The sequence below is a fragment of the Rattus norvegicus genome, chromosome 3, assembly GCF_021556685.1.
Source record: "Rattus norvegicus strain SHRSP/BbbUtx chromosome 3, alternate assembly SHRSP_T2T, whole genome shotgun sequence".
Lineage (NCBI taxonomy): Eukaryota > Metazoa > Chordata > Mammalia > Rodentia > Muridae > Rattus > Rattus norvegicus.
In genome coordinates, this window is record NC_141536.1 from 18,292,257 (window position 1) to 18,308,790 (window position 16,534).

The 16,534-nt window shown below is 47.0% G+C and overlaps 1 protein-coding gene across 1 annotated transcript; it reads right to left on the minus strand.

Moving 5' to 3' along the window:
* Window positions 1–442: 442 nt before the first annotated feature.
* Window positions 443–16,474, minus strand: Ndufa8 (NADH:ubiquinone oxidoreductase subunit A8). Its single transcript, NM_001395148.1, has 4 exons — window positions 16,298–16,474; window positions 11,136–11,299; window positions 3,861–4,026; window positions 443–761 (listed from the first exon to the last, which is right to left on the minus strand). The coding sequence occupies exons 1-4, from the start codon at window positions 16,346–16,348 to the stop codon at window positions 624–626; spliced, it is 519 nt and encodes a 172-aa protein (NP_001382077.1). The 5' UTR covers window positions 16,349–16,474; the 3' UTR covers window positions 443–623.
* Window positions 16,475–16,534: the final 60 nt, after the last annotated feature.

Here is a 16,534-nt window from a genome sequence, read left to right on the forward strand (position 1 = left end):
CCCTTGTCTATCAGGAAAAACATCTGGGTTATAACACCCGGACGATGGGCTATGGAGGGGAAACGGTGGAAGTTAGGTTCTTTAAGGAGCTTCAAGAAACACTGCCTAAGACCCAGCCAGCAGCCCCTCCCGTGCCTGAGTCACAGGCTCAGACTTTTCGCTACTCTGTCCTGAATGTTTCTCTGGAAATGCTTTTAGTGAAATCTGTAGGCTTGGAACGCTAAGGGAGAAGAGAGACCTGAGGCTTTGCCCGGTACGCCAAATACCCACAAGATGCTGCTTCAGGTAGGCCTCTTTCAGTCCCTTGCGGGAATGTGGCTCTCCTGACACAGCGGCTGGTCCTCCTCAGGGCAAAGCAAGTGGGACAGTCGGGGCGCAAGAAAGAACGAGGGGAAGTCATCTTTAAAGGCTAAAAGGTTACATAGAGCATAATAAAACACAACTGTTTCCTTTAACATTTTTAATGGACAGGAAACGTACAGAGTAACTGCCAAGCCACATAAATTAACTTTTTCGTTAACGTCTGTGATCCAGGAAAGAACACTAGGTCGGCATGGGTGTTTTCGTTGTCTGTTGTCTGGGTGCATGACCGAGGTAACCGAGTATGGGCCGTGGATCCATCTTTACACGTTCCAGAAGAAAAAGCGGCTGCCGTGCTTGGCAGGCTTCAGATCCCCTTCGATCACGGGGCTGGGCTCTGGCCTTGGTCTTGAGTGATAAGGATTCTCTGGCAAAGGGCGATCTGTTTTCACTTTGGTGACCTGGGAAGGGTGAAGAAGAGAGTCAGGGTTCAAAGGGACTCTTTAACAGTAGTAACCCTGAGACTGCCGGGGGTCTCCTCTCTGCTCCTGCTGCCTCAAACACTGCTCAGCTTCAAACCCTGGATGGGTGTATCTAGCTACGTTTAATCCCTGAGTGAACTTCTAAAAGCTGACTTTTTGACATTCTATAAGTCAGGAGCTGAGGAAAAACAGCAGGGACAAGATACACAGCATCACTCACTGGCTAGTGAGCGAGATGGAACTCTCAACCAAGACCCTGCTGACCTGCTGCCCAGTGACGTGGAGAAGGATGGACCGCACAAGTCACTCACAGTAAAGGCTGGCCTAGGCTATTTCTGAGGAGAATTGGGAGTCAGCCAATTATGGGGAAGACAGTGCAGGAGAGCAGAGACAAAGGAGACAGAGGGAAGGTCTTCAGAACTCAACACAGCAGCAGACTGTACACCTGACAAGCTCTGCTGTTCTTAGCACTGAGGCTGAGAGGCTGAGGCTGTCCACTCACTCTCACCAGCTCCTGCCAGGTGATTTTACAGACGTTCACTAAGGCTCCGTGCTAGGACACAATGCCAGGTCTGTGTGCTCTGTGCTTCTATCACCACGCACAGCTAGGGTACAGGGCTGGGTGACACACACTGCGATGCCATGCAGAGGTGCTTAGATTTAACCTGACGGCAACAGGTGCCACTGTTACAGGGCAGCAACCAATCACTACATGCAGGCCGGAGCCAGGGAGCTAGGCCTGATGGCGAGGAACACAAGAATTCAAGAATTCAGAGCTGAGTTGACAGGCTACTTAGATGGTAGGTTCCAAATTGCAGCTGAGAGGAAGATGCAGAGTCTACAACTGCCACCCCCACGGCCACCAAATCGCAAGTGGGCAGCTATAAGACACTGCTTTTAATTTCTGAGTTTCCTGTGGTTTGTACATGCTAGGTAATGCTGCACCACTTTGCAATAGCTCAGAAGTTATCCTTATGAGAGCTAAGGAAGCAGCAGGTCCTGGTAAGGGGGCCACAGTCTCTAAGCATTCTTTGGCTGTCACTCTAATGGCACCAACTCTAGCCGTCTGTATGCACGAGAGGCCAGGCCTGAATGTTTCTGTGCCCGGGTCTCTTGGGTACACAGTTACTATAACCTTTGTGCGCATGTTACCTCCAGCTCACTGGAGGCTGACTGACTGGCCGGAGCTGAAACCAACGCCTCGAGTGCAGGTCCCTGTCTCCTGCTGTAACTGGAGGTCACTCAGGGTCTCCTGCTGTAACTGGAGGTCACTCAGGTCCTGTTGCTCGACAGAGTAGTTCCACAGGCCTCACTCAAGGTCTTTATGAAATCAATCTAGAACACTGTCATTCTTTGTTTTTATGAAATGTCCTTGAGCATAAAGTAATCAGAGACCCCGAACGACGGATGGTGGGAAGAACAACACAACATGCTCTTCTGTAGTGCTCCCCAACAGAAAGGCGACAGGAGCGGCCAGAGCCATTCCTAAGGGAAGGCCTGAGGCAGCCTACCTGATGAAGCGGTCATGTGTAAAACGGGGTTCCTAGGATGTGTTCGAGGCCCCTGACCCACTTTGCCTATGCAGGTGGCTGAGTGGGAGCAGGAGGTGACTCTGCCTAGGGAAGCAGGGTGTGGTGACTGGGCTGGGGCCCAGCTTGCTCTGCAGAGGGAAGGCGAATGGGTCACACAGAATCAAAGAGACCTAAGCAGCAGGTTAGGCCTCTCTCTGTTGGCTATGACCTTTCTAGGAGACGAGCAATGGGTGGAGTACAACTAAAACTGACAAAGCATGTTAAATATACACTTTTGAGGCAACTAACATGGTAACTTGGGGCTGGGGAGTAAAAAGTCCACATAAAGAGACACGAAGATAAACACTGCTTTGATGGCCTGACTTGCTGCTTCCCCTGTGCTGAGGAAGAAACAAGAAAAGCTGGTTTTAATGGCCACGTGTGTAAGTCCTATCGCTCTCAACTCTGAGCTGGCCACTATTTAAAATAATTTTTTTTTGTTTAGCAAAAGAATGTATCTGAAGTAAAACAAAGTAAGTCAGATTGAAAAAAACAAAACAAAAGGTATGCCACCAATCTACTTGTGACAAGTGTTCCTGGATGCTAGCCCCAAAGGGAACAGAACAGACATGGACAGCCTGTGTGCCTGGTGCTGTTCAGGCTCACACAGGCTCTCAGGCACCGCTCTTACAGGACAGCAAGGATCCTCAGCCTCACTTACAGACATGGCTGGACGGAAGTGGGATAGTTTGAGATCCCACAGGATGTTGTGGAAACAAGACTCAGAACTACTGTGTCTACGCAGCTCGTCCGTCCATCCCAGCTACTCCCGGGCTCTCAGGACTGGGAGCCTAAGCTACAGCAGCAGGAGCTGTCAGGCCACTGTGGGGAGAGCCTCTTGGCTACGTGCTGTGACAGAGCGAGGCACTCAGCTTGGGGGGTGGGGAGGAGGAATCCCTAAAGGTCTTTAAGTTTAAATGATGCATTTTCCTTTCCCACCCAGTTCATCCCTACAGTGAAGATAGCTTTGGCCCTAAATCCCCTCCCAGAAATGTGCAGCTCAGCAAGAACTCCAGGAAGGCAACGACGGGTGAGGGTGGGGTGGGGCAGGCTTAGGAGAATCAACACTTGGATGCTACTGTGCTAAGGGCAGTCACAAAGAGCACAGTGTACAGACACCAGAACAGGCCTGCACTACACTTCAACCCTCGGCAGAGCCATCACCAAAACAACTAACACAGGAAAGGGAGGGCAGGCTTCTCACTCTGAGCTTTTAAATTCTTGGTGTTTCTGGAGTCTGGCACAGCCTGACTCTGCGGCCCCAGTGGATTCACCTGATGGGACCTCACTGACATGTTACACACCCTACTCCTTATTAGCTAACCCAAAGCAGATGAACACCTCTGTTAGAACACACCAATTCCTCTTTTGTCTGGTGAACAGGGACAACTCACTCTCTCTATCCTCACAGGGACCCCTTCCAGACCACCTTCTACCTTTGTCCTAGCCTGTCCCCTCTGTCCAACCCCCACCCCCAGACCAGAGCAAGACCCAGCAGAAACCTTACCTTAGACAACTCCCCAAGGTCAGGCCTCACCCAGCCCAGTTTGTCCAACACACATTCGTCAAACTTTGCCTGCTGTTTGCGGCAGTGACGAAACAGCTGCATGCTGGAATAATCAAGGCAAGTCCAGTACTCTGTGAAAGGCTCCGCACAGTGACTCTTGATCTGCCTGGAAAAGAGGGGTGGAGGTTAGGGCTAGCTCCTCACAAAACAGATGGCTACAGGCAGAGATGTCAAACGCCGCACACTCTCAGGCCACGCACCACCTTCCAGGAAAAAATGACAACGAATGCTGAGGCTGTGGAGAAGGAGCCCTTTCCCTCTCCTCTGCTGGGATGGAAACCAGTGTATTCACCCCGGGAGTCAGTGTACAAGGGCCTCAGAACCCATGTACCCATCGCACCACTCTCGGGCTGCACCCAAAGGATGTTATGGCATACCGCAGAGACCAGATCATTTGTGTCTACTGCTGTTCTGTTCACAGAGGCAAGGAAACAGAATCACCCTAGATCACCACTGATAGAACACTGGGTAATGAGGCTGTGGCTCATGTACGCAATGGAATTTTCACTCAGCTTTTACTTATTTTTGGTTTGTCAATAGAGTCTGTGTGTAGCCCTGCCAGTTCTGCAACTCCCTCTGTAGACCAGGCTAGCCTTGAACTCAAGAGATTTGCCTGCCTCTCCCTCCCGAGTACTGGGATTAAAGGCATGTGCCACTATTCTTGGCTTACTTAGCATTTAAGAAATAAGAAATCTGCAGGAAAATAGATCTGGGAAGTGTTCTAGTAAACAAGGTAGCACAGTCTGACACGAAACGGCTGCTTTTCTGTCATATCTCATGTGAATCCAGACTTTAATGCATGTACGTTTGTGTGGTATCTCATTAGCACAGTAGGATAGCAGGTTATAACGTATGCATAGAGTACAGTGCTGTACGTGGACACAGACTAGGACAAGAGACCATGAGATGGGATCGAGGGGTGTGCTGGGGTGCAGAAGGTCATGTGATATGGACATGTAAAGGCTGACACTGGGGTGGACCCACAAGGGAGGCAGGATCATAAAGGCCAAAAGAAAAACAACAAAAACAAATTTCATTTAAAAATGTCATAATGAAACTTAACTTTCTGTATAAGCTTTGTAATTTAAAAAAATAGGAAGATTTCTGAGGAGCAATCTCTTTTTTACCCCAGAAAAATAAAGGATTATGGTCTAACACATAGGCATTTTACTCAAGGGAATTTACCTGAAGCCCGCGTGTTCCTGACCTCTCAGCTTAGCAAACCCAGCAAAGAAGGAAGTTGTCAGAGCCTGGAAGCTAACAGAGGCCAGAGGTGACAGACGTTCAGAAGTGAACATGTTAACTAGCTGGAAGACATCCCTGGGGCCCACACTCCAGGGCTCTGGCTTAGTTCAGTACTGCACTGGCCAGGAACAGTCCTCTCTATGCAGAAGAGCTGGGAGCTGCTAGGAAGCTGGGCAGCAAAGAACTCACTCTGGACTATGAAAAGCAGCCAGAGGAAGCTGGGGAGACTGCTAGTGGTTAAAGCACTGGCCACACAAGTAACAGGGCTAGAACGGGGATCCAAGTTACCCTGGCAGCCCACTGTATGTAACCCCATCCTCTGAAGGAGGGGACAGGAGACCCCAGAGCAAGCTGGCCACTGAGACCAGTCATGTTGCTAAGTCAAAGACCGTTGATCAGAGAACAACATTCCAGATATCAACCTGCAGCTTCTGTATGAATGTGGACACAAGTACACAAGACACACAAAGAAAACACATGGCTAAGGAGACTAAGTGTGGGGCACGGGACTATAATCCCTGCATGTGGAAGTCAAGGAGCTCAAGTCTTAGGTATGGAGTGAATTTGAGGCCATTTGGGCTACATGAGACCATATTCCTCCAACCCTGAGAGAGAAAGGGTAGAGAGAGAAGAGAAGGAAAAATGGATGAAGCAAATTTCCCCTTCTTCTTTCATTCAAACCCGTTAAGAACTAAACAGATACAAATTCAAGGAAGAATAGCACTGTTTTATGTACCCCACCCCCACCGCACAGCTGAGGGCAGAAGCAAGGGCCTTATGCTTGCTAGGCAAACACAAAATAGCACAGTTTTCTGTAAAAGACATATTGGAGGCAGTGGAAAAAACTCAGAATATCTTTCTGCCAATGCACTAAAGACTGAACGTGCTTCCTGCCTTATTCTAGAACCTGAGGGCCTTCTACCCATGGGCCTTCTTTGAAAGGTCTCGGGCTGACTTTCAGAGTCTAAGCTCATAGCAAAAGCCTACTTTCCACGCCTGCCCCACTGACACCGGAGGTTGACCGAGGACTCACCAATGTGACCCAGCACCTTGTGTAACCTTGCACAGTGTAGTGGGAAGTCTGCCTGGCCTCTGCACCCCAAGCCTGCAGACCCTGATCTAATGCTTGGCTCCAGCACCAAGGGCTTCCTCCATGGGTGGAGGGAGGGCTTAGGATCAAGGGAGCTCTCATTTCTCACCAAAAACATTCCATCTCTGCACCTCAGGAAAATGCTTTGCCAATATTCTCTTAGAAAATCTTTTTTTTCCCTTCAAATAAAGACATATTCAACCTTGCTAGCAGTCAAATCAGCATAAATTCAAGCAGCAGAAAATATCATCTCCTATCTATTAAACATTTAAATGCCATGCATACCATCAGTGCTGAGGGCAGGATAAGTCGATCCAAACTAAAACCCATATCTGACCCTCCACACCTGCACATGGCATGTGAGATGGCTCTGCAGTCAAGAATATCTGCTTCTCGGCCCATACATACACAGCCACCAAACTAGATAAGATGGATGAAGCAAAGAAGTGCAGTGCAGGCCGACAGGAACCACATGTATATCTCTCCTGAGAGACACACCCAGAATACAGCAAATACATAGGTGAATGCCAGCAGCAAACCACCAAACTGAGAACGGGACCCCCATTGAAGGAATCAGAGAAAGGACTGGAAGAGCTTGAAGGGGCTTGAGACCCCATATGAACAACAATGCCAAGCAACCAGAGCTTCCAGGGACTAAACCACTACCCAAAGACTATACATGGACTGACCCTGGGCTCCAACCTCATAGGTAGCAATGAATAGCCTAGTAAGAGCACCAGTGGAAGGGGAAGCCCTTGGTCTTGCCAAGACTGAACCCCCAGTGAACGTGATTGTTGGGGGGAGGGTGGTAATGGGGGGAGGATGGGTAGGGGAAGCCCATATAGAAGGGGAGGGGGATGTTGGCCCGGAAACCGGGAAGGGGAATAACAATTGAAATGTAAATAAGAAATACTCAAGTTAATAAAGATTAAAAAAAAAAAAGAATATCTGCTTCTCAACCCACACACCTATGGGCACTTGATTTTTGACAAAGGAGCTGAAACCATCCAATGGAAAAAAGATAGCATTTTCAACAAATGGTGCTGGTTCAACTGGAGGTCAGCATGTAGAAGAATGCAGATTGATCCATTCTTATCACCCTGTACAAAGCTTAAGTCCAAGTGGATCAAGGACCTCCACATCAAACCAGATACACTCAGACTAATAGAAGAAAAAGTGGGGAAGAGTCTTGAACACATGGGCAATGGGGAAAATTTCCTGAACAAAACACCAATGGCTTATGCTCTAAGATCAAGAATCGACAAATGGGACCTCATAAAACTGCAAAGCTTCTGTAAGGCAAAGGATACTGTCATTAGGGCAAAACGGCAACCAACAGGGTGGGAAAAGACCTTTACCAATCCTACAACAGATAGAGGCCTTATATCCAAAATATACAAAGAACTCAAGAAGTTAGACCGCAGGGAGACAAATAACCCTATTAAAAAATGGGGTACAGAGCTAAACAAAGAATTCTCAGCTGAGGAATACCGGATGGCTGAGAAGAACCTAAAGAAATGTTCAACATCTTTAGTCATCAGGGAAATGCAAATCAAAACAACCCTGAGATTTCACCTCACACCAGTCAGAATGGCTATGATCAAAAACTCAGGTGACAACAGAAGCTGGGGAGGATGTGAAGAAAGAGGAACACTCCTCCATTGTTGGTGGGATTGCTGACTGGTACAACCACTCTGGAAATCAGTCTGGAGGTTCCTCAGAAAATTGGACATTGACTACCTGACTACCTGAGGACCCAGCTATACCTCTCTTGGGCATATACCCAAAAGATGCCCCAACATACAACAAAGACACATGCTCCACTATGTTCATAGCAGCCTTATTTATAATAGCCAGAAGCTGGAAAGAACCCAGATGCCCTTCAATGGAGGAATGGATACAGAAAATGTGGTACAGCTATCAAAAACAATGACTTCATGAAATTCATAGGCAAATGAATGAAACTAGAAAATATCAATCTGAGTGAGGTAACTCAATCACAGACACACATGATATGCACTCACTAATAAGCCCAAAAGCTGGAATCACCCAAGATACAATACCCAGACCACATGAAACTCAAGAAGGACGACTCAAGTGCGGATGCTTCACTCCTTCTTAAAAGGGGGAACAAAAATATTCATAGAAGGGGATATCGAGGCAGAGTTTGGAGCAGCAACTGAAGGAATGGCCATTCAGAGCCAGACCCACATGTGGCCCATATATGTAGCCACCAAAATTATATAAGATTGATGAAGCTAAGAGTACATGCTGACAGGAACCGGATATAGATCTCTCCTGAGAGACACAGCCAGAATATGGCAAATACATAGGCGAATGCCAGCAGCAAACCACTGAACTGAGAACGGGACCCCCGTTGGAGGAATTAGAGAAAGGACTGGAAGAGCTGAAGGGGCTTGCAACCCCATAAGAACAACAATGCCAAGCAACCAGAGCTTCCAGGGACTAAGCCACTACCCAAAGACTGTACATGGACTGACCCATGGCTCCAGCTGCATATGTAGCAGAGGATGGCCTTGTTGGGCACCAATGGGAGGAGAAGCCCTTGGTCCTGCCAAGATTGGACCCCTAGTGTAGGGGAATGGGGTGGGGCAGAAAGGGAGGTGGATGGGGAGGGGAACACCCTTACAGAAGAAGGGGAGGGGGATGGGATAGGGAGCTTATATCCAGGAAACCGGGAAAGGGGGTAATATTTGAAATATAAATTAAAAAAAAAATCCAATTAAAAAAAAATATCTGCTTCTCTTGCCAAGGAACAGGTTTGGTTCCCAGCATCCACATGGCAGCTCACCGTTGTTTGTAACTCCAGTTCTAGGGGATCTGATGCCCTCTTCTGACCCTGGCCCCCAGCACTAGGCATGCATGAACATGGTACATAGACATATATTCAGTCAAAACACCCACACATGTTCAAAAACATTTTTGATCATTAATTTAAAAAAATATAGCAATAATAATTCAGAAGCCAAAACTAATGATCAAGGCCATAAACAGATACACACACACACACACACACACACACACACACACACACACACACACAAATGTATACCAAAGATTTAATTACAGGGTACAAAGCTAGATGTAGTGGCATACACCTTTAATCCCAGCACTTGGGAGGCAGAGGCAGGCAGATCTCTTTGAGTTCAAGGCCACCCTGATCTACATAGCAAATTTAGGGCCAGCCAGGTTACCTTGGAAACCCTGCCTCATTCATAAATAAATAAATAAAATATAAAGAAATTAGAAAACAAAGACTGAACAGTAGAGATGTATATGTTCACTGACAAGAGTGAACAGTACAGTTCCCTCTACTAGTGGAATACTATGTAGCTAATAAAAATACAGTTCAAAAGAATTTGTCCAATAATTTCAAGTGACAATCAGTTCAAAAATATGCACACTACAATTATAACCACAGAGTTTCTTTACCTGTAGACAGAGAGCACAGGCAAGAAAGATGAAGAAAGCGGTTATTGACTGCTATTGGTTCCTTCCTCTAAGGCTACCGTAATGGCATCTGTGGGCTGTGACGGCCAACAGTCAGCTCCATTCTTTAGTGGCATCCCTCTGCTTTTCCTCTGAGAAACAACCGCTCCCTGTCTGGCAGTGATGTTGCTTGGATGCAGTGAAGACTACATCTCACTTCAGGCCTGGCCAATCAGTACTTATCTCCTAAGGCTCAAAAATAAACATCCGAAGTCGGCGGACAGTATAACCGGCTCCTGTGTAATTGGCTGTGTGGGGCCTCAGCCTACAGTAGTGGGGCAGCGACACTCTCTCGGGGCTTAGTAATGAGGTACACAGCTTAAGGTGGCTCCTGGCCATTTAGGCTATAGCAAAGGGAAAGAAAGTAAGGTCGGGGCTGGGGATTTAGCTCAGTGGTAGAGCGCTTACCTAGGAAGCACAAGGCCCTGGGTTCGGTCCCCAGCTCCGAAAAAAAGAACCAAAAAAAAAAAAAAAAGTAAGGTCAACAGGGAAATGCTGAGCCAAGAGACTGCAGGGAAGAGGAAGAAGGAATCGTATAGTTCTGTCATCATTTAGACTCTTGAATCCAGCCCTGTCTGACACCGTAACTATTTCTGGACTTCACAGTTAAGCAGCCAACTCTCTGAGTCCACTTCTGCCTTTATTACAATAGGAGTCTAAAAACATTTTTTTTTGGTTCTTTTTTTTTTCGGAGCTGGGGACCGAACCCAGGGTAAAAACATTTTTCTAAGGCTGAGTGCACACTGTAGGTCCAGCACTTGTGAGCTGAAGCAGAGCTGTGTGTTCCAGGCCGACACAGTGAGTTCTAGGCTGGCTGAATCAACCCAAGCGTTTTTTGAGACAGCATCTCCTGCAGCCCAAACTGGCTTCAAACTCCCTGTGTAGCTAGCCATGGCTGCCCTTGCTGAAGCCCTTGCCTGCACCACCTGAGTACCAGGATTACAAGACCGTATCACCATGCCCCATCGTCACTGTTCAGCTAATTACACACCCGGGCTTGCCCTTAAGCAGTGAACACAGTGGCCCAGCTGAAAACCAAACTCAACGCTTTCTTAATCAACACCACTGTCCACTGCCTGTCAACAAGCTCTGGGCGGAAATAGCTGTACACATCTTTTCAAAATACCTACTGCAATACTGCAGAGGACCAACACCATGTCACAGCTGAAAACTGACATTCATGGAGTTACTGAACTTGCCTTATAAAAACAAATCCAAAACAAAACAAAAAACCCTTAATTTTGATCTATCTGATGTCAAAACCTGCACACTTTTAATTCTGTGTAACCAGAAGTCACGTCTTCATTTTAGAGTATTTCAAGATACCCTGATGTTCACTCACGCAGGCGCGGCCTTCAGGTGAATCTTACCGGAAGAAGTTCAGTGCGCAGCCGTTGACCAGCTTGCCCTCCTTCAGGCAGCGCCTAGGGTCCTTCTCTTCCCAGCGGCACAGCATGAACTCCTTATTGGTCTTATCGCACTGAGCCCCATAGTGATGGGCGGCAGCTTTAAGCACGGCTGAGCTGACTTTCACCTGGGAAAGCAATGGGAGAGGCAGTCACACACAGAGCCAGGTACAGTCTCTCACTGAGTCTCTCCTCAGTGAGACATGGAGGTGACAGGATTCTTTACAACTTGCTTAAGTATCAAGCTCTCCCATGTGTCATCCCAGGCTGACAGAAACGTCCCTGTTTCCTCTTAGAGATGAAGACAGATTCTTGTTTAGAACAACTCTGTCGCTAAAGTCCCTCTCCAGGAATGAAATGAATTATACAAGGACACCTGAAACTCCAGGAGGGCTAGGGAATTATAGAGTAGGCAAAAGAAAAAGGAGGGGTTCATAATCTGGCAAATTATTATTAAGAATCTAGAATCTGCCCATGTTCATGCTAACTAGAGCACTGTGAGCATGCCAGACTCCCTTGCTTGCCTTCCAGAACTTTAAGCATCTCAGAGCGGTTGTGGGTAGCCGGACCATAAGGAACTGCAGAGTCCAGGGCCCAGCTCCTTGCTCTACAGTCTTTGCCTATGCCAAAGCCACAATGTTGCAATTACTAGAAACAGACAGAGCATTCTGGTACCTGGGAGAACTCATCTTTATTCTCAAAGACATTCTGGCTACTCTGTTTTTCTTCTAATGTTTCTATCTTTCTGCTCTACTATAGCTAGCAGCCGGACACAGATGACCAGGTCTGCCACTGGCAACTTAAGCTGAAACTTTAAAGGGGAGGATGGGGTATTTACTGCTGGCATCTGGGCGGTTTGATAGTCCTGTTCAGCCTGCATCTTTCTGATCTAGTGCCCTCATGCTTTGCAGTTGTGTTTTCTTCCCTAGGGAATTTTCAGATTCCTGATTCAGATTCTGAGAAATGTCACAGAAAATATTAGCAGGTTTGTTGAAACCCAGCTTTTCAGGCTACCATACTTTAATACACTACTGAACTGAACTTTTAAAGAAAACGGAGGACTTTTAACATGAGAAAAGTCTGTAGTCTTATTTTTATGCACTTCAAACCTGTAAGTTACGAAAACAAACATTGGGGAAGGGAGAGCACCCTACAGCAGTGATTCTCAGCCTTCCCAATGCTTTAATACGGCTCTTCATGTATCACCTTCATCCCGACATGGATCTTCCTTGCTACACTATCTTGATTGCTACCTCATAACTGTGACCTTGCGAGTTGTAACATAAAGTCTGTGTTTTCTGATGGTCTTGGGCGCTCCCTGTGAAAAGGTCAGCTCATTCCTAAAGGGCTTGCATCCCACAGGTTGAGAACTGCTGCCCTACAGGAAGACAATTAGATCCAGGACTGCCCACCAGCACTGTACTGTCACAGCTATTAAAGCAAAATCTACTCACATACAAGAGAAATCCTCCATGACCACTCTAACAAATTTGTACCCCAGGTCTGCACATTTTTGCATTTAAGTTTGATACATAATTGTTTATTTTATCACCTACAGCCACTTGGGAAAACAGAAGGCATCAACCTTCTTGTTTTGTTTCTGGCTTTTGGAGACACTCTCAAGTAGCCCAGGCTGGCTTTGAACTACATATGCAGGTTAAGCTGGCCTCTATTCTCAAACCTCCCGAGCTGGGGTTGCGAGCATGTGCTACAAATCTTGCTTCACGGTTTTCTTTTTTAAAGGTCACGGCCTTTTAGAAACTGAGTTTTTGGTGGTTGACAGCACTTGCTGCTCTTCCAGAGGACCTGGGTGCAATTCTCAGCACCCATGTGATGGCTCACAACCATCTGTAACTCCAGCTCCATGGGATCTGAGACCTTCTTCTGGCTTGCACGGGAACCAGGCATAAATGTGGGTATACATGTACTCATATACATAAAAAATATATCTAAAAACATTTTTTTTTAAATAGAAAAAACCTGAGTATCATTTTACTTGTTCTTGTTTGCCAAACGCCTCAGAAATAGCCTTAAGTGGCTGATTCAGTTATTCAGCTCCTTGAGACGACAGCCCTCCGAAGCTTGCAGCATTAGTTGCTTTATTCCCCTACATGAGTGGCAGTCTTATGAAAATGACGTTATATTCGTGCTGTCACAGGGAAACAAAGACGAGATACATTCACTGAGCCAATTCCTTTTTTTCTTTTTCTTTTTTCTTTTTTCGGAGCAGGGGACTGAACCCACTGAGCTAAATCCCCAACCCCTACTGAGTCAATTCCTAAGCAGCAAATAAACAGAGGCACCTGAAACATGCCAGCCTTCCCTTGGAACTGTGGCTCTCATCAGGACTTCGTCGTAATAGTACCATCACCAAAGAGAGCAGGGACCTGAGAGGTAACCGTGTCCCCTCGCCTGCTTCTTCATAACCGATGAAGTCCGGCAGTTCCCTCTCAAATTCATCCAGCATCCTCTGTCTCTAGAACATAGAACGATGGCATTCTTCCTCATAAACTCATCATACACCGCTGCTCTTCAGTGTCACCTTCCATAGACATCAAGTGTTCCGACTGAGCCAAACAAATCTAGTACCGCTCTTGCTTCCAAAAACGACGTCTGCACCCCCTTCTTGTAGTGCTTAGCTTACGGCAGGCCCGTCTCCTTATTTATGTAAAATGGAGCATGAGGTACTTACGTGAGGATTTGATGAACTCACTTATGAAACATGCTAAGGATGGACCTGATACACAGAGTGTACATCAATCCTGGCTGTCGACTAGTGTTTACTCTAAATCATCAACACACCCAAGGAATGTATAACCCAAGGCTTCTGGATGGGTTTTTTTTTCCCCCACGGGGATACAACAGGACTCCTTGGTTAATGAAGTCCAAGGTGGATTTTTTACCTGCTCCCCAAAGCCGCTGCTGCTGTTAGCCTCCCTGGGCCCGTGTCTTGTTGCCAACCTGACCCAGATTCTTCAGCCTTTTTGCCTGTTAGTAGCCCACTGCAAGTAGGACTCATTCCAGATGGGGGTACTTATTTCTTGATTCTGTGAAGCACAGCTATAAGTTGCTTGTAATGACTAGTTCACTCTAGTCTCTGTAATGCTGCTGAAGTGACCTTCCTAAATGACAATTCTTTTTTTTTTTTTTAAAGATTTACTTATTTCATGTATGTGAGTACACTGTCGCTGTCTTCAGACACACCAGAAAAGGGCATCAGATCCCATTACAGATGGTTGTGAGCCACCATGTGGTTGCTGGGAATTGAACCTTGGACCTTTGGAAGAGCAGTCAGTGCTCTTAACCGCTGAGCCACCTCTCCAGCCCCTAAATGATATCTCCTGTTCCGACGAACCAGAAACCCGCCCCCAGAAGGAGTCATGCTTAGCCGAGGAGTAAAGCCTGAACTTCCTATTTGCTGTTCAAGGCTTTCTGGGCCCAAACTTCCCAACCTTCTCACCAGACTTCACATAGGGGCCTGTGCTGCTCTCTCCATGCAACTCAACTCACTACTTCTGGGATCCACTTTCAGGCCCCTGACTCCCCCATAATCTTAGCTTTGTTCATTCCCTACTTCCACTTAGCTTTTTGCTCCATCTCTAAACACCGGCCTTCAAGTGCCATGCTTTACATTAAGCCTGACGTGGTTTCTCTATCCCTCTTATATTCTCGTAGAGAACTAACTGCACAGCCAGAGTCATCTTGCCTTTAGCAGAGAGCCCCTTGAGTGCTAAAAGCTACTCAAAGGCCCAGGCATCAGATCCCACGTCAAATCTGCTTGCCCATCTTTCATGGTATTAATCATGTGTTTTAACTTTCATTACACTCTGGTTATTCAAATAATTATACACACCAATTGTGCAAACTTTAAAGACAAATTTATTAGAACGCTTTTGCACAAAATGTTTGCCAAGCCAAATTAAAAAAATCTAACAAAATTGGTCAGCTCATGTTTGACCAGTTTGGTGATGGGGTAAGAATAAAAGACTGGCTGGTGGGAAAACCCCTCTTCTCACCTCTTTGTCACTTTCATATTATGCCATAACAGTTTCTTCATCTGAGGAAAACACCCAGTTGTCACAGGTTTATAAGAGCCTACATGAAGTAGTATGGAAAACATTTAACAGTGCCTGGTGTGTGATTCCTAGCATATAACGTTTAGCCTTGCCAGTTGGTTTTTTTTCCCCTACTAACCCTACCATGACAAGTCCTTCTGCCTTAACACAGGCAACTTTTCCCAGCACTTCACAAGATAAAGTCCAAACTGCTCCAGCCTTGTCAGTGACTTCTCTAGAGGCTCAGCACCTAACAGTAGGCTGACATGAGATAGCCCTCGGCTTTGTCAACAAGATGGCTCTACATGCCCTTCCTCACCCTGTTGCACTCTGGCTCATAGCTTCAACAGCCTAGGTTTCAGAACAGATCTGGGTTCCCATTACGAGTCTTTCATACACTGTCTATGTGAGCTTGAGCAAATCACTTCTACTCTTGGAGCCTATTTTTGCTCTATAAGGGAAGACCAGTTATACCCTACCTTACTGTGTGTTCCAAGTACTTAGCAGCCTGGGCTTTAGAAATGGAGTGATCGTGTTTGCGATAGTTACAATAGCATACCACTTTTACTTCACTTTTCACAGCGCTATGCACTGTACTGTACAGCCTCTTTATCTGCCTCCTTATAAAACTATAAGCTATAAAAGCTGGGCACTGTCTCTTTCTTTCCATTGCATGTGCACATAACAAAATACTTAAATGCCTCTTGAAGAAGTAAATGCTTTAATTGTGTCCCATTACCAAAACAACCTGGCCCACACCAGACTCATTGTCCAACACACACTGTGTGCTGCCGCGGCTTCCAGGCCTGCTCTGCACCGAGGTTTTGACAGACTTGGAAGGTGAGCATTTGGGGAGGCAGACTCGCCTCACGGGGAGGGAGAGCAAGGGGCTAGGTGATACTAACGGAAAGTACCACCCGATTCATAAGAGGAGAGGTCGGTCTCGGTGCGCACAAGAATGTCTGGAGCAAGGCGGGATGTGACCGTGCAGGTCGCAGAGGCCGGAACCGAGTATGGCCCGCCTGACAGCTGCAATCCCAGGCTCCCGCCTGCCCTCAGGTAAAGCCTCACCTCCTCTACTTTCAGCTCTTCCAGAGTTGGCAGCTCCACTATCCCCGGCATGACGGCGGCAGCCGCGACCCTGACCAGGTGCCCTCGGCAGTGTCGCCCGTCTCCTTCAATTCCCCTTTGGCTTTCTCAGACTGCCCAATACCATCTGCGCATGCGTCTCCGGCGAGGCGCATGCGCACTGTTCTGGAGCCGCTCGGAAAGACGGAGCTTACGCCATTCCAGGAAGTCTACTGGGGC